This window comes from Rattus rattus, chromosome 16 (assembly GCF_011064425.1).
Source record: "Rattus rattus isolate New Zealand chromosome 16, Rrattus_CSIRO_v1, whole genome shotgun sequence".
In the NCBI taxonomy this organism is placed as follows: Eukaryota; Metazoa; Chordata; class Mammalia; order Rodentia; family Muridae; genus Rattus; species Rattus rattus.
In genome coordinates this window covers 31,544,015-31,564,573 of record NC_046169.1, presented here as the reverse complement: position 1 = coordinate 31,564,573, position 20,559 = coordinate 31,544,015, and the positions used below count along the sequence as shown (strand labels likewise).

At 49.2% G+C, this 20,559-nt stretch overlaps 1 protein-coding gene across 1 annotated transcript in view; it reads left to right on the top strand.

Moving 5' to 3' along the window:
- The first annotated feature begins 538 nt into the window (after nucleotides 1-538).
- The window catches only part of Pptc7 (protein phosphatase targeting COQ7), a 38,442-nt gene continuing 18,421 nt past the window's right edge, over nucleotides 539-20,559 (top strand). Inside the window, exon 1 of the mRNA XM_032887139.1 lies at nucleotides 539-1,080. Coding sequence (XP_032743030.1) covers nucleotides 849-1,080 — 232 coding nt within the window. The 5' untranslated portion in view covers nucleotides 539-848. The remainder of the gene's footprint in view (nucleotides 1,081-20,559) is intronic.

The following is a 20,559-nucleotide window of genomic DNA, read 5'->3' as shown; positions in this document are numbered from 1 at the left end:
GTGTGTGTGTGTGTGTATGTGGGGTGTGTGTGTGTGTGTGTGGTGTTATTGTTATGTGTGGTGTGTGTGTATGAAAGAAAGAGTTAAACAGGATATAGTGGCACATAATTTGTAATCCTTGAACTTGGGAAGCAGTAGGCAAGATCAGAAGGAATTCAAGGCCAACCCCTTGGTAACAGAGTGAGTCTGAGGTCAGCCTGTGTTCTATGAAACTCTATCTCAAAAAAATCAGAAAAGTGGAAAAAAAAAAACAGAGACACGGTGAGAGGGAAAAAATAGAAAAACACCCCTCCCCAAAAAACCCAAGCTAGCCGTCATTTTCAATAATTTACAGTCCTCTGGGAAATCTAACTCCTGGATCACAGGTAGCCAAGTCCAAAGCGACTACAACTGCTGAACTACGACTTCCAAGAGAAACTGCGCCCACACCCTTTGCGCACGCTCGATTCCAGTGACTACAGAGGGCTGCGAGTCCGAAGGGGCGGGGCTTGGACCTGAGCCGCGAATAGGGGCGGGGCCGGGGCGGTGCTGAAGAAGGGGCGGCGCTGCCGGCGCGGCCCGGAACACGCTAGTGGAGCGGAAGATGGCGGCGGCGGCGGCGGCTGCAGCCGGGACCCCAGTTTGGTTGAGGCGGAGGAGCCGCCGGCTCTGACCTCGCTCTGGCTCCAGTGCGTGCGGTAGAGCGTGTGCGAGGCCCCGTGCGGCGGGCAGGGGCGGCAGTGGCCAGTGCGCGCCGCCCTGAGGAACGCCCCGGCGGCGCTGCTGCGGCTGAGGAGAGAGCGGGCTCCGGGCCTCGGCGTCCTCCGGCGCCCTGGGCCCCGCGCCTCCTCGGGGGGGCGGCGGCGGCGATGTTCTCGGTCTTGTCGTACGGGCGGCTGGTGGCCCGCGCTGTGCTCGGCGGCCTGTCGCAGACCGACCCCAGGGCGGGCGGCGGCGGAGGCGGCGGCAGCGGCGACTACGGGCTGGTGACGGCGGGCTGCGGCTTCGGCAAGGACTTCCGTAAGGGCCTGCTCAAGAAGGGCGCGTGCTACGGGGACGACGCGTGTTTCGTGGCCCGCCACCGCTCGGCCGACGTGCTGGGTGAGTCCCCCGGCCCCAGGTCCGCCTCCTGGGGACTCCGGAGTGCGAGGCTTCCCTGCTTCCTCCGCTGAGCGCAGCGCCCTGCCAAGCACCCCGAGACGCGTTTTCTGCCTCACCATCCCCCCCACACTTTAGAAATGGGGAAACTGAGGGGCAGAGCGGTGGAGCCATGTGCCCAAGGTCACCACCGCCTTGGGAATGTGTCCAGTCTGTCCCGGTGCAGAACCGCACTCTTCTTAGTCACAGCCCCCACGCGACCTCGTCCTCCTCGCTCGGCGACACCTGCAGGCTGCTAACCTCGCTTTGCCTCGCTCCCTCCTCCCTCTGCGCGCCCCGGGAATCCCTGCTTCTTTGCGTGCTCATGACTCCACGGCCCGGCCCTAGCTGCGGGATCCAGAGCAGATCCGAAGACGGCCGGCGGGAGCCCACAGCCCCGTCGTGGGTTTTCCCCTTCCCGCTGCCTGGACCGTCCCCGGATTTCCACCCTTTTCAGGAAGGGCCATGGGGTTAGAAATTCTAGCAGTGCTTTCTCTCAAACGAAACTTGTGTACTTGAGGTCACTTGGGGTGGCAGAAGGTCTCCTTGACCCAAAATAGAATGGCTGGACCTGCTTGTAGACTGCAGCCAAAAAGGCTTTGAGACTCACTCGGTCACAGCTTTTTAGGCCACAGGTGCTTCCTAAGATCTATCCCAGTTACTCCTTTGGGAAGAGAAGACAGAGAGCTGTCCCAAGCCCAACAATGCACAAGCTGTCAGAAACTTTACCTAGTGTATGCCCTTGGAGAGTTTGTGCATGCCTCTAAAGGTCTTTCAGATCCTGAAGCTCTTCCTTTGATATTGAAGGACATACTGTCATTGGCTCCTAGGTTCAAATGTCACACGCTTGGTTTCACTTCTCCAGTGACACTGAGTTTTTTGGTTACTTGAAGCTTCATACGCTTAGACAAAATATAGCATTGGAGCAAATAATCGTTTTTGTGACAGTAATTGTTTGGTGGGTTTTCTTTCTTTTTTTCCTTTTTTTTTTCCTTGAGAACAGTGTTTTGTAGCCCACTTGCTGTTCAGGGAGGCTGACCTTCAGCTCCTGCTTCCACCTCCCAAGTGCTGAGGATACAGGTGTGGACCGTAACTCCCAGCTCATGACATTTTAAAATCAGATACCAGAGTAACCTTGTAAGTTTTGGTTTTGTCACCTGCAGTGTTTGTGAGCATGATACTGAGAAGGTGGTTCTCATTTTTCTTTTTTCAATTTTTAAATATTACTTATTTAATGTATACACGTACACTGTAGCTGTCTTCAGACACACCAGAAGAAGGCATCAGATCCCCTTACAGATGGTCGTGAGCCACCATGTGGTTGCTGGGATTTGAACTCAGGACCTCTGGAAGAGCAGTGGGTGCTCTCAACCACTGAGCCGTCTCGCCAGCCTCCTTTATTTTTATTGATGAATAACCCCATTATCCATTTTTGAGAAAAATCTTTTAGTATTTAGACAGCACTAGGACACCAAGCTTTCAGAGAGAGCTTCCCTAGGTTTGGAAGTATGCAATTTCACCATGAAGTCTGTCTAGACTCAGGGTCATTTTTGAGAGGCTGCCAGGAACTGCTTCTGCAAGTCACCAAAGCAGCCCTTCTCTTAGGGAGCTTAGGATCTGTGCTGCTTCTGAAGTTACCCTACAGTGGGTAGGCCAATGTAGGCTGCTCCCTTGCCACCCATGCATGAGGCCTTTGTTGAAGGCTCAACACCACCAAAGGGGTGTCAGGAGCTGCAGTCATGCAAACAGTGGAGCCGGTAAAGTTCATGTTATAACGCTGACCATAGCATAGTTTTTCTGGTTTGTTTTTATTTTTGTGAGAAACCTGTGGTCTGATTGATTGGCAGAATAGTACTTTCTAGACCTGAGGTCTGAGAGTATTAAATTGAAAAGTACCAGGAGTAAATCACTCTTAGGTTTTAAATTGCATGCCATTCTGAATAGTGAGACAGAATCTTGCACATCTACCCAGAAGTCTTGTTACTGTTTTGTTTTGAGACAGGTTCTTGCTATATTGCCCAGGATGGTCATGAACTCCTGGCTTCAAGAAACCGTCTTGCCTAGGTCTCCTGAGTCCTAGTAGTGTTAGGTCTACAGGCGAGGTATTTTCATTATTAGTTGTGTCCACTCTCCTTCCTCCACTAGTCACCAAGAAGCCATCTTGTTAACAGATCACCTGAAGATGTAGGGTACTAATTTGTATAATTTTTACTGAAATATTTTTTTAGAAGCTTTCTTTATATGAATATACTGTAGCTGTCTTCAGACACACTAGAAGAAGGCATCAGATCCCATTACAGATGGTTGCGAGCCACCATGTGTTTGCTGGGAATTGAACTCAGGACTTCTGGAAGAGCAGTCAGTGCTCTTAACCACTGAGCCATCTCTCCAGCCCTGAAATATGTTTTAATATTAACAAATATTATTACTATATTAGTGTGCCTAATTTATAAGTTATACTTTATAAATTTATAAACTATTCTTTACCATAGCTGTATATGTATTTGGAAAAGTACTTAGAGGGTTCAGTACTCTCTGAGGTTAAGGCATCCAGTAGGGCCTTGAATGTATCCCTCAAGAGGAAAGGGGACTGCTGTATCTGAGTGTATGAAGTCCCTATGCTGAGTTTTAACATGCTGCCATGCATGTTTACAAGGATATGGCAGGTACTGGTCAGGCCCCTTCTAAAAAGGCACAAAGGTAATTTCACGCTCTGGCATTCCGTCAGAAACCATGCCTAGTTTGAGGTTAAGCTTCGCAACTTAATAGCTCTGTGATTTGTGGTCTTGGGTGGATTCTCTGAGTCTGCCCTTCCTTATCTGGAGAAGATGAAAGGAGTGGGCTGTCAGACTTAATGTGGAGGCTCTGGCTAGACAGTCACATTTTCCTGTTGTCCCTTGAACAGCCACAGACACCTTTGTTCTCTTTTGTATCTAGCATTGAGCACTCAGATCTTAAATTACATTGGTTTCCTGGCTGAAGGATCCTTGGCTGTGGAAGGGACCACTCTGGAGAGGAGAGCACAGAGGCAGGCTGGCAGACTCTCCAGCCTGCACTCTTGCAGGTAGCCTCCCCTGTGACACTGAAGGCACCTGCTTGAGTGTCCTGGAGATCCCCAGCTCTTTGTCTTGGAAGGAGTGCCACAGAAGAGCCACACACATGGCTGCTTATAGAAGGAGCCAGTCAGATTTGACAAAGATCTTGCGTACACACACACACACACACACACACACACACACACACACACACACACACACACACACACACACACACACACCTGCAAATGGGGGAGTGGGCATGGGAACAGTGAGGAACAGGTTCTCCAGGACCGTCCTGTTGTGGAGGAGCTCTTCCGGAAAGCCATCCTGGGAGTCACCTGAAACAACTTTCTAAGTTGGCGTCATTTGATCCTTGGCAGCCATGAACCAGTTCACCAGATGGTGCCTTCCACTTTATTGACACCATCTATCACAGGCTGAACTGATAGGAGTTATAAGCTGATGAATCACGGGAAGGTAATCTATGTGAGTTCAAGGCTAGCTTGGTCTGCATAAAGAGAACTTGTCTCTCAGTTGAGACTTTCTCACTAAGTATCTCAGCAGTTTGGTCACTCACTGTGGGCTTCTCCTCAACTGTAGGAGTGAAAACTAGAGTACGAAATTAATGTTTTTAGTTAGAGATTTATTTTATTTATATGAGTACACTGTCATTGTCTTCAGACTCACCAGAAGAGGACATCAGATCCCATTACAGGTGGTTGTGAGCCACCATGTGGGTGCTGGGAATTGAACTCAGGACCTCTGGAAGAACAGTCAATTCTCTTAACCCCTGAGACATCTCTCCAGCCCAATAAATTATTATTTTAATTTTTTAAAAATTGAAATTGACAGGTCACAGTGGCTCATGTCTTTAATTCCATCACTTGGGAGGCAGAGGCAGGCAGGTCTCTGAGTTGAAGGCCAGCCTGGTCTACACAGTGAATTCCAGGACAGCCAGGGCTACACAGAGAATCTGTCGATAGTTAGAGACATACATAGTTAGATACATAGATGGATGATGGCTGGCTGGCTGGCTGAATAAAATTGGGACTGAATTATCCTATTAGTCATGATGAAGAGATACCTCACACTGTATTGTCCCCATTGGATTTCTTTTAGGAAAAATTGGCTGTAGAGGGTGTGGTGAGACCGAGCACCACTCCCATCCCATGGAAAATTGGCAGGGGCTCACTCTTGGTTGGGCCAGCAGGAGTAAGCCCACATGGCACAAGTTCTGTGGGCTTCTCTTGTTCCTTCCCTATAGCTTAGCCCTGAGCTCTGGTACTTTACATGCTGTGCCTAGGTACACAGAACCCTGAGGCCACCTGATGTCCCCAGCCACAGCAGCACCACAAGGCTGTTGAGCACTTAACACTTCACAGCCTTGAGGTTCATTTCTTCCGTGTTTTGATGATGAGTGGCAGAGGCTTTCAAATGCTTAGGTAACTCCAAAGCACTGCTAGTTCTCGGCAGAGGGGTCTTTCTCTGTCACACTTGGAGGGGTGAAGGGAGGGGAAGAGTCAGAGAGGGAGGGAGGGAGGGAGGGCATATGGATGTGTTTATAATGTAACCACTTTATTCTCTCTGACTCATAACTGAAAAGCAACAGAACTCTCCTGCATGATGAACAGCTTACAGAAAACCACTTATTTGAAAATGGCAGGCATGGGCTGTGCAGTATAAATTCTGGCCTCTAAAGACTGAGCTGTGAAGCCGCTCTTAAAAGCCGAGGGGTGTTTGTTTAAGCTTGGTTTAGCTTGGAACCTAAACATGAAAATAAAACAGTTCTCTACTCAGCCTTCGGTTTTGAGTTTTTACTGGGCCAAGATTCTGAAGTGTTTCTGTGAGTCTTGCCAATCTTAAAAATACGCTTTGGTGGGGGTGGGGGTGGTTGTGGTTGGGGGTGGTGGTGGTGGTGGTGTTCTGTGTGTGTGGGTGTTTTAATTTTTAAGAATATTTGTTTTGTGTGTGTGGGTGTTTTGCCTGTGTGTGTGTACCATATGCATGACTGTCCTTGGTGGACACTGGCTTCCCTGGAACTGTGATTCTGAATGGCTGTGCACTGCCATGTGAATACTGGGAGTCAAACCCAGGTCCTCTGGAAGGGCCTCCAGTGCACTTGGCTGCGGAATCATGATCTTTCTAGCTCCGGTTTTGTTTGTGAGACAGCCTCACTATATGCAGCTGAAGCTGACCTAGAACTCACTGTGTAGACCAGGCTGGCCTCAGATTCCTAACAGATCTGCCAGCCTCTGCCTTCTGAGTGGTCAGATTAAAGGCGAGCACCACCATGCCCAGCTTCTGAAGGTTGATGTATCAGGCTCAGGTAAGGGACATGTGGAGCCGCATTGGGTACATAGGGTAGGTCCAGTTTGATATTTCCAGTCTTGATAAACACTTGTATCTGCACTGCACTTTTACATATGTCGTCACCAGACAGTGCACTGACACTGGCATTTCAAGAAGCCCTCTCTGGAATCTCAGGTCCTGTCAGAACACTGGCCTCTTCTCGTAGTGAGGATTTTTTTAAAGTCAAGCCTATCTGTTGATGACCTTGAGTCTTTGTTGTTTTAAGCTGAGCTGCAGTGCTTGGATCATGGCTCAGCTGGTGAGGGTGCCACCAGGCCTAATGACCTGAGTTTGAGCCCCAGGACCTGTGTGGCCAGAGGAGAAAACCGCCTCCCTCAAGCTGCCCTCTGACCTCTGCCCTCTGACCATTAGCCCCACAATACAGGTCAAAAAAAAAAAATATGTCAAAACTGAATTGCAAAGTCACATGAGATGACACGGCACCTTTTAAAAATGAATATTCAGTATTCACAAGGTTGTACAGTTTTCCTGAGTCCAGAATCTGCCACCCCCCCCCAAAAAAAAACCCAACAAAACCCCAAGCCTTCTGTCTACTTGTAGTTGTTCGCCACTTGTGGGTGTTTCCCAACCTTGGTAGCAGCTCGGTTCTCTGAGTTTCCCTGTTCTGGGCAGTGTGTGTAATTGGAATCCTAGAACATGTAGTCTTCCATGCTGTTTTCTTTAGCTTTACCTGTTTTCGAAGTTGAGGTTGGAGAGTGTCAACCCTTCGTCCTTTATCATGGCCACATAATATTCCGTTTCAGGGGTATATACTGCATTCTGTTGATGTGCTCATCCATTGGTATCAGTCTGTATTTTCACATCTTATTGTGAGTAATGTTTGGCATATTTGTATATAAGCTTTCGTGTGCACAGGAGTGTATATTATTTTGGAGTGTGTATGGGCATTCACTACATAGGCTGGCTTTGAATCTCAGCAGTTCTCCTTTAAGTGCTGGGATTGTAGGCACATGCCACCACACTCAGCTATGCACATGTAATTTTAACCTTTTCAGGTGTAAAACTGGGAGTGGAATTACTTGGACATCTGGTAAATTGGTATAGTAAATTAACTTTTAATTTGCAGTAATTAAATATGTAAGTTCTGAGATTAATCAGTTCCTTAAATTTGCCTGATGTCACATAATAGATATATGTGTTTTCAGTGTCACCAGGCTTAGTAATATAGGCCTCTAATCCCAGCACTCGAGAGGTAGAGGCAGGCCTACCTCTGTTAGTCTGAGGCCAGCCTAGGCTACATAGTGAGTTTTAGGATAGCCAGGGCTACATAGTGAGACCCTACCTCAACAAAAGAAAAGACAAAAGGAAAAAGAAAATAAGAAAAGATGCACTATTGAGAAAGGGGAGAAGTCTGGACTTACGGACAGGGCTGCTGAGGACTGTGTGGCTTTCAGATCCCGTTGGCCGCTGACAGGGCTGGTGGGGAGGGTGTCTGCTGTTGAGCTCTGCAGCTCCCCGCCCTGCTGTGTGGGCGAGTTAGACTGTGAGGTGCTGATGAGACACCTTCACTTTCACCCATTACCTTCATCGACCTTTCCTGGCCACCAGATCATAATTTGGAGACTTTGGGCTCAACTTGACATTGTCCTGACTTTCAGCTTTTCCCTCAAGGCGTTAATAATCTCTAGAGGGCTCTGGGTGGATCTTTCTGTAGAGTAAGCCATTGGATTTTAGAAGCACAGTGCTTATACTTTAGATAAAAGACTTGTTCAATCTCTGGGGAAGGTAGGGTGCAGATGGGCTCCGGCTGGGGAGGGATTTGGGGTGCTGAGGTATCACTAAACTGGGCAGGCGGCATGTAAGCTGAATGGCTGCAGCAGCATCCAGGTGGACTTGGTGCTGGTGTGTGGCTCCAGGAACACTACACCAGGTCAGAATGTGACCTACAACCACGTCCTCTGGCAGATCAAACACTCGTCAACTGGAGGCTAAATGTCAACTTCCTTTATGTAGTTCCCCGTGTCTTTTCTACGGTTCTGCCTAGGCCCTCAGACTTCTCAGGAAAATGTTTTGTATTTTTTGAATCTTATTTCTAAAGAAATTATACTTTATTTAGCCCATTGAAAATAATATGCCTGTGAGTTTATCTCTCAAAATACGTGTTAACTCCCATCCCTTTGAGAATCGGAGTTTGGCCTCTAGTGCACGGCTGCTGTTACGAACACTTATGAATGCGAGCTTCGTATTCTTGCTGTTGCTAAAAGTTCATAAAATCAACCCTAAGGCCAGAGCCCCAGCAAAGGCCACAGAGGGTGGCGCTGCTAACAGGCAGTCACTGGTCATTAGGACTTGAGCTGGCCTTTGGCACAGCTCTTTCAGTTTAGTTTTAGATCGTTAGGGAAGAAAAGAGGGGCCAGGTGCTTCGATAAGATACCAAGTGGCGACTGGGGGGTGGACTGGAGGAGCAGACAGGTCCTCTGTGAAAGGAGGGAAGACCTCCCTTTCTTTCCTCTAAGCCATGTTGCATACCTGACTCCAGGAGTCAGCCGCCTCCCCTGACAGCAGCACTGAAGACAGCAGAACAGTTCTGTGGCTCTTGAAAACCGTGCAGCTCCAGACACAGCTGCACCCGACCTGTCACCTGCTGTGTTTCTTCATCCGTAAAGTTTAGGAGTGGGCAGTTTTGGTGCAGTTAATGTTGAAGTGAGACTCGAACCTAGGATTCCATTGCATTTTCTAGTGCTCAGCTTTGTGCTTATAAAAGAGCACCTGCTCATAACGGGTCGTGAGTAAGACTCCTGTGGCACATACCTTGGCTGTAATCAGCACTGGACTTTCCACACTATCGAGCAGTGTGCTAGCTTACATTCCACATACATGTCTTAGTGTGGATGTGTCTCTACTGAGGAGCAGAGTTCATCACATCTCCTGCAGTTGGCCCTCTACGTTTATTATTTAGGCTGTACTCAGTTCCCTGCCTAAAGTCACGGTGAGGCGAGCCTCTCTTCCCTTGGAATAGCTCCTTAGGGCTGACTGAGGAACTCTGCACAAGGCCCTGTTGCACATAGCACCCCAGAACTCTCCAGAAAGGTTTCAAGCTTGATGCTGATCCAGACGCTGTGGATCAGTTTCTCCAGTAAGCTTCTTGTCAGCCCCTGGAGTGTCACATTTAACACGTGTGTACTTAGCAGGCTGTCCACAGTTTATATCTGCTCTTGGTGTGAATCACAGACCACTAAGAGACTGCCGTTTTGCCAGGGTCCACAAAATGACTTCCCACAAATGTGCTGTGGCAGGTCCGGGGATGTGCAGACTGTTTTATTGACCGCCTGTTTTGACCTTTCAAGACTACCATCACCTAGCACGTTTTTGTTTTCTGGCTTCTCAGAATCAGAGCTGCCAAAGGTTGGCTGCACAGAATGAGGCAAACAAAAGCGCTTGTATTCTCACTTCAGTGTTGGACAGCAGCTCCCGGCCAGGTCAGGCTCGAGCTGTTCCCTGAGAGCTGGACCTGAGCTTTGGCCACTAGTGGGGAATAGGTCTCCGAGTTTTCCTGTGAAATGAGATCTCATGGGGGATGTCCTCCAGGGTCCTGAGTCTTTCTTCACGAGGTACTGTGTGACTTCAAATTCAAAACTGATCATTGTAAAAAAAAGCTTTTCAACATTTTAGCTAAGTCACCAAAAAGTTTTTACTCTCTTGAGTCTTTGTTGACACTTCTCTGAAAATACGCACATGGCCCTGTGACAAGGCCAAGAGAAAGGGAGCTGAAAACGGAGCCTTCGCCTCAGACTAGTTCGTGCAGTAAATGTAAAGCTGTGTGTGAGACAGATGGCCGGGCGCGCTCACCTCTCGCCTTCTCAGGAGTTTCCAAACGGACTCCTTATCCAGGCAGCGTGATTTGGAGCCAGAGTCAGCCCCTCTTCCCGCCTCCTCTTGGAAGCCCCTCTCTCCAGAGGCAAGCAGCATCATTAGTGCCTTGTGTCCTAAAGAATACTTTTCCCATCTACGAGCAAGCAAGGGCGGCCTATACACGGAAGGGGCATGCGGACATGGCGGTGAGCTAACAGCGGACAGACAGATGCTTTGGAATAAAACAGCAGCTGCTGAAGAGCTGAGCTCCACGGGGCTGCGTCCAGGGCAGTTGAAAGGAGCTGGGCTCTAGGCAGTGCAGACAGGGTCAGGAGAACTTAGTGACACAGGACACGGGAGGGAGGGAGGGTTGGGAACTGGGTTTGCACCCAGCAGATTCTCAGGATTTCTACCCTGGAAGTGCAGGCTAAAGGGCTGCTTGTGACAGGCTGGGACCAGCAAGAGGACTGACCAAGTTTGGGGGTGAAAGGAAGGATTGCTTAGTGGCTTTTGGAGGCAGAATCTCTGGGCCTGTGGCTTGCTGAGTGCTGGGACAGTAACACCTATGAGAGTCACCTGTGCTTTGCAGACCTCGAGGGCCAGGGCTCGGAGGGACATCTCAGCCTGTAGTGAGGGCTTGGGAGCTGCTGGGCCAGGTGTTGGCCAGGCTGGGGGTGAGAAGATGTTGGCAGCCAGTGAGGTTATCACAATGACTGAAGAAAATGGGTAGCCCTTTGTGTAGTGCTCATTGTCTAGAATTCCCACTTAAAGCAGGCCCTCCAGCAGGCAGCGTGTGCCAGAGATGCTTGGTAAATGACGTTGCTTCAGAGTGCAGGTGCATCTTTCTGTTCCTTTGTGTTTTTTTACAGACAAATAAATGCTTCTTCCTTAGTACTTGCAAATGTCACTGTTGAATATTTAATGAGCTATTGAATGACAGGCTTGGGGAGTTGACTGGAGACCCGAAAGATCCTCTCACTCATCTTTTATACATTATCTGTAAGTGGACATGGTCTTTTGGTTGTGACCGCAGACCAGTGTCTGGAGAGCTGGCGACTTCTGAATGGGAATCAGAGAAGCCCCAAGCACTCCCCTGCTCGCTGTAGACTGCACAGCCTCTGTACTGCTCCCTTAAAAAAAATCTTTATTCCTAATTTACGTATGTGGATATTTCCTGTGTGTACGCCTGTATCTGCTGCCCTTGAGGCCAGGAGATCCTCGGGGGCTGGATTTAGAGTCGTGAGCCCCATGTGGAGGCTGTAGATCAAATCTGGTTCTCTGGAAGAGTCTTGTCTGTTCCTTTTTGGTCGGCACAGGTTTTTTTTTTGTTTTTTGTTTTTTTTTCCGGAGCTGGGGACCGAACCCAGGGCCTTGCGCTTCCTAGGCAAGCACTCTACCACTGAGCTAAATCCCCAACCCTCTGTCTGTTCCTTTTTAAAAACCTTTTATTTTGTCTGTGCTGTGGGCCCCAAGCCTTGGCACGCTTCACGGTGATCTACCTCTGAGCTTCATCCATTCCCTACCTCTGTGATTTGTGTGTGTGTGTGTGTGTGTGTGTGTGTGTGTGCGCGCGCGCGCCTGTGCTTGCTTGAGATAGGATCTGACATATTCCAGGCTGGTCTTGAACTCTATGAAGCCAAGAATGACCTTGAGTGCATGGTCCTTCTTCCTCTTTCCCCTCAAGTGCTCGGATTACTAGTGTGCACCATGGTTCGCAGCAGCTGGCTTTTCTCACAGCCAGTTGTGGGCAGCACACTGTGACCTGTACACAGGCTTCCATGCACCTGCACTCTCACAGGTGAGTGGAGTTACACTGCTGTCCTCAGAGGGTCATGGTATGAGCCTCTCACACATGCGTGAAGCAGACACTCGTCTTAGTCTAAGACTTAGCTGGAGTCGCCCAGATCTGCCTCAGAGCGGACCCTGGTCCAGTGCACTGCCGCGTAAGGGAGACTGGTGCTACTTCTCTCCTGGAGGCCGTTTTTGCTGAGTCAGAATACCGCGCAGGTGTCAGCTCTCCCTAAGCCAATAGTAAGACAAAGCCCTTCACTGAGGCAAATAGGAGCCCAGTGTTGACTTTGGTGGCGCCTGGTCTGCCTTTCCCTCCAGGGGATCTCCTGAGTGCCCTGGCTCCCGTGCTGCACTGTTGGGACTGCTAATGGTGTGAGGTTCTTGGCCTGGGTTCAGGAGGTATTTACCCGAGGCCAGGTTTCTCCACATGGGACTCCTTCTCCCTGAGCCTTCCTAACTTGTACTTTATCCTTCTTGGTGAAAATGGCAGGAAGGCGTCATTCTCCTTCCTGCTCACCGTTCCGACACTTTCCCATCCCTTCCTGTGGATACTCAATCTGTTTAGGATTTAGTTTTAGTTTTGCTTTTTATGTTTCCTTCAAAAAGGGACAGACAGGTTCTCACGTAGCCCAGGTTAGCCTTAGCTCTTCCTACTTCCACTCACTCCGTGCGCCTCTAGTGCTGCCTCCTGCTGGCGGAGTTACCGTTTAGATTACCTTATAATGTCGTACTGGTTTATGTCTACTTTGTCGTATCATAGTAACTTATCCAAAACCTCTTTGCTCTCCACCGTAACTGTAATTGCCTCACCGTGCGTCCCATGGGCAGGAACGCTTAGAAGTCTGAATCCCTGTGGCTGTCTTTTGCAGCAGTGCCTTGCAGGTAGTGGATGCTAATAACCGTGCTGAATGGCTCCAATGTTGAGGATAAGTGCTGGATGCACTTTAACTGGGTCTACATCGTTTTTTGTTATCAAAATGTATTGGTATTCTTATTAAAAATCTTGAAAGTGGGGTTGGGGATTTAGCCCACGGGTAGAGCGCTTGCCTAGCAAGCGCAAGGCCCTGGGTGCGGTCCCCACCCCCGGAAAAAAAAAAAAAAAAAAAAAAAAAAAAGAAAAAAAATCTTGAAAGTATAGGACATAAAGGATAAAAATGAATTCGCCAGGGCTCAGCAAGCAGGGAGCTTGCTGCCAAGCCTGACAGCCTGAGTCCTATCCTCGGACTTCACGTAGAGGTGGAAGGGGAGCACTGAGTCCCACGCCTTGTCCTCTGGCCTCCATGGAGCTGTGGCATTCTCCCCCACACATGCACACAACACACAGAGTGAATTAATAAACTGACCTGGATCCGTGAGATGGTGTCTTAATTGGGTTACTGTGGCTGTGATAAACACCCTGGCCAAAACCACTTGGGGAGGAAAGGGTTTATTCGGCTTACACTTCCCCACTGTTCATCACTGAAGGGAGTCAGGACAGGAACTCAGGCAGGGCAGGAACCTGGAGGCAGAGGCTGAGGCAGAGGCCATGGAGGGTGCTGCTTACTGGCTTGATCCCCATGGCTTGCTCAGCCTGCTTTCTTATACCATCCAAGACCACCAGCCCAGGGATGGCTCCACCCACAATAGCTGCCTGCAACCCTCCCACATCAATCACTCATTTTCAAAAATGCCCTATGACTAGATCTTATGGAGGTCTTCTCTTTTCTTTCTTTTTCTTTTTTCTTTTCTTTTTTTTAGATAGGGTTTCTCTGTGTATCCCTGGCTGTCCTGGAACTCACTCTGTAGACCAGGTTAACCTCAAACTCAGAGATCTGCCTGCCTCTGCTCCCTGAGCACCCCTGCATGTTTGGCTTCTGTGGAAGCATTTTCTTTTTTTTCTTGGTAAAGATTTATTTATTTATTATGTATACAGTATTCTGCCTGCATATATGCCCACGGGCTAGAATAGGGCACTAGATCTGATTACAGATGGCTGTGAGCCACCATGTGGTTAATGGGAATTGAACTTAGGACCTCTGGAAGAGCAGCCAGTGCTCTTAACTGCTGGTCCGTGTCTCCAGCCCAGAGGACGGGTCTTTGAGGGGAGCACTACAAGGCCTGACCGGGGCACCCAGCCTCTCTCAGGGGTTGCTGTTTACTTTACAGAGGGGTGAAAAAAGCGGGCAATACCGGGATCAGGTTAAACATACATAGTCTTTTTGAGGTATCCCGTTTTCCACTTATTATATTGGAGAGGTGAGGCAGGAGGATTGAATGAGCTTAGGAATTTAGGGCCAGACTGTCAGACTTTGGTGGAAGGGGTAGAAAGGAGGGAAGGGTGCACTCAGTTGTTAGAAATATTAGGTTAACCCTTAGGGCCAATGGTCTAGATCTAATCTTTCTTTCTTTTTCTTTTTTTTAAAAAGATTTATTTATTTTATATATGTGAGGACACTGTTGCTCTCTTCAGACACACCAGAAGAGGGCATCAGATCTCATTACAGATGGTTGTGAGCCACTATGTGGTTGCTGGGATTTGAACTCAGGACCTCTGGAAGAGCAGTCAGTGCTCTTAACCGCTGAGCTATCTCCCCAGCCCTAGATCTAATCTTATCAATTAAAAAGAGGAGAACAACCCTTCTCTCATCCTAAGGGGCCAGTGTAGACCAACAAATGCCACACAGAGAAGTACCCAATGGACAGCTCCTGCAGAGGCCCTCAACTCTGCACACTCAGTTCCAGCACTGGCCATAGGCATGATCCAGGCAGAGACCTCTCCTCCCAGGTGGTGATCTGTTGGCTGCGTCTCCCAGACCAGAGAGCAGAGCTAACAACACTCGACATTTGGGGAAGATGGTGTTGGAGGTCAGAAAGGAATGAAGTGGCTTCAGAGAGACAGCCTGCCTCTCTGTAGTGTCCGGAGGGAGTCTGACTGGCCAGAGATTCATATTAAATCTGTAAGTTACCAGCCAGTTCCCCAAATGGCAGTTGGCAGTTGAGCTAGAGTAGATGATTCCTCAGTGTTTGCCTTTAAAACAAACAAACAAACAAAAAAGACAGGGGGCTTTACTCTGTAACTCTGGCTATCCTGGAACTTACTGTGTAGACCAGGCTGGCCTCCATCCAGGTCTGGTCACAGAGACCCACCTATCTCTGTCTCGCAAGTACTGGGATTAAGGGTGTGCACCACCGCACCTAGGTGCTTTTTCTTTTTTCTTTGAAGATTTGTTTCTTTATTTTGGTGTGTGTGTGTGTGTGTGTGTGTGTGTGTGTGTGTGTGTGTGTCTGTGTCTGTGTCTGTGTGTCTGTGTGTGTCTGTGTGTGTGTCTGTGTGTCTGTGTGTGTAGCAGAGTGGGTGAGGAGAGAGCGCGTGCATGAGAGAGTACAGGTGCTCTCTGAGGCCAGAGAAGTCAGATCCTGCTGGAGCTTGAGTTGTTGGTTATGGGGAGCTAAAGTTAGAGAACAAACGTGACGCCCTGTGACAAGAACTAAGGCAGAGAGTTCAGAGGAAGGCGCACGCTACATCAATCTCAAGCCCTTACCCACACACACATGTTATTTCAAGTTTCTCTTCACTCTCTTGCTTCCTTACCCTCCCTCATTCCAGGGCTTCTTACTGCTTTTAAAGACAAAGCAACTGATCAAGACAACGAAGATGGGTTGGGTGTGTGTGTGTGTGTGTGTGTGTGTGTGTGTGTGTGTGTGTGGTGTGTGTGTGTGTGTGTGTGTGTGTGTGTGTGGGGTGTGTGTGTGTGTGTGTGTGTGTGTGTGTGTGTGTGTGGTGTGCCTGTGTGTGTGTGGTGTGCCTGTGTGTGTGTGTGTGTGGTGTGTGTGTGTGTGTGTGTGTGGTGTGCCTGTGTGTGTGTTGTGCCTATGTGTGTGTAGTGTGGGTGTGTGTGTGTAGGGGTGTGTGTGTGTCTGTGTGCACACTCTTTTAGTTTGATTACTGAGTAGTCTTCTTGCTTATTGAGCTAAGGAATAAGTGGCTGTTTTTGTTTTGCTCTAATTCTGAAACCTCTAAAATAGGCCATTTGCTCCTGCTTGGGTCTCTTGACTGTTGTCCTGGGCGTCCATTTCTTTGACAGAGTCTGGGTTTCTACAGGGTGGACCCTTTCTTCCCCTCTGTCCTTGAGCCTGATCTTAGCTGTTCTCCTTAGAGATCTAGCGTTTGATGGAAACTCAGTCTCTGGAGTGGAAAGGCGCAGGTCTCTGTGCTTGATGCAGAGGTTGCTTTGAGGAAGCTTTGTGCAGAGGGAATTCCTGGCCTGTTAAGGCCAGCGGAACATTGCGGCCCCTGTGATTTCTCCTCCAGAGGACTGAGGACTGTGCAGCCGCGTGGTGGGCAAGTGTACTCTTCAGTACCTTGCCCCTTTCATTCCTTTGCAGACACATTTCTCAGTCCTGAGTCACAGGGGAGTGTTCCCCGATGTCCCAGAGTTGAAGCTTCAGAAATGTTGGTGTAAATATGACCTGTTCCTATTGATACCGAGGCAGCTGGGTGCTCATCTCATTTTCATCTGATCCTGGTCTTCCTGTTGTGATGCCAGGGTTGCAGGGAAGCCCTGGCTTGGCTGAGAGACTCCATCTCTACAGGGGTGGAGAAACAGCTGAGCGCTGTCTCAGTGGCTGTGCCCTGGCTGTGAGTGGCTCATCTGTTACTCTTAGCTCCAGCTTGAGTCATAGGTTTCTGTCCTGGAGTTTCCCTTCACAGCAGATACTCCCATCCAAGCCACATGAGAGGTGTTTTTCTGACAGAAAACCAACCCCTGAGAAGCAGCTTGCTTTGCTGGAGCCTAAGGCTCCCGTGTCGATGAGACACGCTCCCTTGGGTGATGCTACGGACTATTTGCAGTTTTGCCTCCGTCTGTGTTAAGTATGTTGTAATAAAAGGTGACCTGCCATGTGTCCTTCACTGGTGTTTATATTAGAAGTGGAATGCAGTGTTCTCTAGGTGTCATTGTCCAGAGTGATCTTATGAATAATCGAAGGTCAGTCTGGGAGGTGTGTGTGAGTGGGGATACAGAAGAGGCTGCAGAGACCGCTCTGCCGTTAAAATCGAGCGTCACTCTTGCAAGAGGCCCGTGTTTGGTTCCCAGCACCAAGTTGAGTTTCTTACCACCACCTATAACTCTAGCTCCAAGGGAACCTACACCCTCTTCTGCACTTTTCAGGACCTGTACACATGTAGCATTGTACACACACTCACACACACACACACACACACACACACACACACACACACACCTTAAAAGAAAAGCAGTCTCAGCATGGACCCACTGTGGCTGGGAGTGTAGTGGGCCATTGGAGGCATCTATGCTAATGGCAGCTTAGTTGAGAGGCTTCCCGGGTCCCTCTGCTTCCTGCAGGGTCACAGCAGGCAGCTGGGGAGATAGAGTTTTAAGGTGCCATCCATAGTTTGAGTTTATTGACCAAACATATATTCCATGGGCTTTTGCCCAGTGGAACAAAACTATCACGGGAAGTTAGTGCAAAGCGTCGTCTGTCAGTGGAGCAGAGGATTGAGCCCAGGGCAAAGGCGTGCTGAAGCTTCGCTGCCCAGACTCCAGCCCAGCCCTGCAGCGCCATTTTTGTATGGTTGTAACTGGTAAAGGTAAAAGGATTCTAATTTTAAAAATGAGAAATCGTTACTTAGAATTCTATTTATAAAGTAATTAGAGGGGCTGGAGCGATGGCTCAGTGGTTAGAGCACTGACTGCTCTACTGCTCTTCCAGAGGTCCTGAGTTCAATTCCCAGCAACCACATGGTGGCTCACAACCATCTGTCATGGGATCCGGTGCCCTGTTCTGGTGTGTCTGAAGACAGCTACAGTGTACATGTATAAATAAATAAATCTTTTTTAAAAAGTAATTAGAACAGAACGAAGAATAATTTGTTAAGGAAAGGTGAGAAAGAAAGCCATGAGGGCAGGAGGGGCTCCAGGGAGACAGTGTTGGCAGCGGACACCGTCAGGTAAAGGGAGGCCGGCAGAGCTGGCTTTGCTTCATTTGCATTTCTTTGCTTAGGAAATCAGTGCATGAAAAACTTAACACTGTGTTTTTTAAAACTCTGCATCCTAAGATCTGCATCTTATAAATGGCTCCTGCCTGCAATCTCTGGCATTCAGGAGGTCAGGCCAGAAAGGAGGATTGCTTCTGGTTCAAGGACAGCCTCAGGTGACAGAGAGACCTTGTCTCAAAAGCCAAAACACAAGTCTAATGATGTAAGTAGTTTGTAGTTGATCATTTCCTACTCAGGACATATTGGTAGAACTAGAGGGCTTCGTGCTCTCTGGTCTCCTCTCAGGCTTTTGCTCAGCCCTTCGGATCCGTAACCGCTATCTTAATCTAATAAGAGTTGTAATTGGGTTTGAGCTACTGTATGTATGCAGTGTTCCTGTAACATTACTCCTGGAGACATAAGATAGCCACAGTGAGTTAACGGTAGCTTCTGCAGCTGCCTCAGGTGGCAGGAAGGGCCAGTTCACTATAACCTGCTGATCACAGGCTGGGCACATGGGTCTTCCTGGATCTCAGTCACTTGTTGTCTGATGTAAGACAGTACATAAGATGTAAAACAGGTTGGCTGTTTGCCAGGATTCTCATTCAAAGTCAAATCACTTCGAGCACATACCCTGCAATTCCTTACTCTTCCCTTAGCCTCTCACCCACCACTGTGGTGTCAGGTCCCATCCAGCTCAGTTCCTGGTTTCATGCAGACACTTGTGCAATGGCGCCTGTTGGCCTTGGCCTACATAGCAAGTGCTAGGACAGCGGGGACTACAGAGAGACCCTGTCTCAGAAACAGGAGTCCCTTTCTAGTTATTTCAGCAATTGCCTGTTCTAGCCCCAGGCCTTACCTTTCCTACTCAGCCCTCCCTTTCTTCTGCCGCCAGACCATTCTTTGCACCTGCTCCGAGGACCGTTCTTACAAACTGTAGCTCTGCTTCTGTCTTTCCTCCTCGGGAGCCTTGGCGGCCTCTGTTGTGCAGTCTGGAGTTCTTGACATTCAGAGTTAAGGGACTATAGCCCCACCCGCTGCCGAGCCTGAGGCAGGAGTATGGCTTGAGCTGGGGATTTTGAGACTGGCCTGGCAACTGGTATAAATCTGTTTCAAAAACAGGGAGGTCACTAGGCTGTGGTGGCCAAGCCTTTAATCCCAGAAGAGGCAAGTGGGCGGGTCTTTGTGAGTTCAAGACCAGCCTCGGCTACAGAGTGAATTCCAGGACAGCCAGGGCTGCATAGAGAAACCAGGTCTGGGGGTGAGCTGGGGCAGGATGGGCTGGGGTGGGCTGGACACCTCCTAGGCCATCGGCTGTGTCAAGATGAAGCTGAACATCTCCTTCCCAGACACTGCTGTCAGAAACTCACTGATGTGACAGAAGCTTCATGCAGGAGAGAGAGTGCGGTCTGAGGTGACAGCCCTTCCACATCAGCCAGGCGGCTCACCACCTTTTAGGTACCTGATGCCTTTATCGAACGAGGATCCCAAGCAAAATGCCACCAGCTCAATCTCTTGAGGAGGAAAAAACCTCAAACAGCACTTCAGCTTTCCAGTAAAGCCACAGAGGGAAAACGCTTAGCGTACATCTACATCGGTCACTAATCTACAAGGGGAGAAGCTACCCAAGTTCCACATGGACGTAGCCAGGAAGTCGCCGCCAATCGCCGCTGATACTCTGGGTGAAGAGTGGAAGGCCTTGTGGTCCAAAGCAATGGTGGGGATGGGGGGCTGCGGGGTGGGGGTGACAGTTTTCCCACGAAGCAAGCTGTCCTGACCCAGGGGTGAGTGCTCGTGCTGTTCAGTGAGGGGAGGTTTTTGTTATGGACCAAGGAGAACTAGAGAGAGGAAGCATGAATCTGTTTGCAGATGCACTGTGGGAGCCAAGCTGAGTGTTCTCAGCTTGGCCACTGTAAAACCGAAGACAGGGAGGAGGATCTTCCTGGACGGACAGATACTACTGTTTCCTAGCAGTCTCTTCCTGGACGGACAGATACTGTTTCCTAGCAGTTGGAGCCCAAAAGAGCCAGCAGAATCCAGAAGCTTTTTAATCTCTCAAGGAGATCATTTCCACCAAGTGTCATCAGACGCCCTTATATAAAGAAGCCCAGAGGCCAGGAGCAGCGCCCCCGGGATCGAGCATCTTATTACACGGGTTCCACAGCATAGACCTATTGCCCTGAAGACCGACGCAGTAAGGAAAAGGAGGAGACTGCAGAGTAAACGTTTGGCCAAGAGAATGAAGGAAGCCAAGGAAAACCGCCAGGAACCGATTACCAGGAGATGTAGGCCGTGTTTGCCGAGCGCTTCTACTGAGTCCAGTCCAAAATAAGTAAAGTCACAAATGCATGATCAGGCCTTGGGGGAAAACAGTGGAGACAGGGAGCCAGAAAAACAGTTCAGAAGGCAGAGGCACTACCATCAAGTCTGATGGCCTGAGCTTGATCCCTGGGACACAGCAGGCAAGGAGAACTC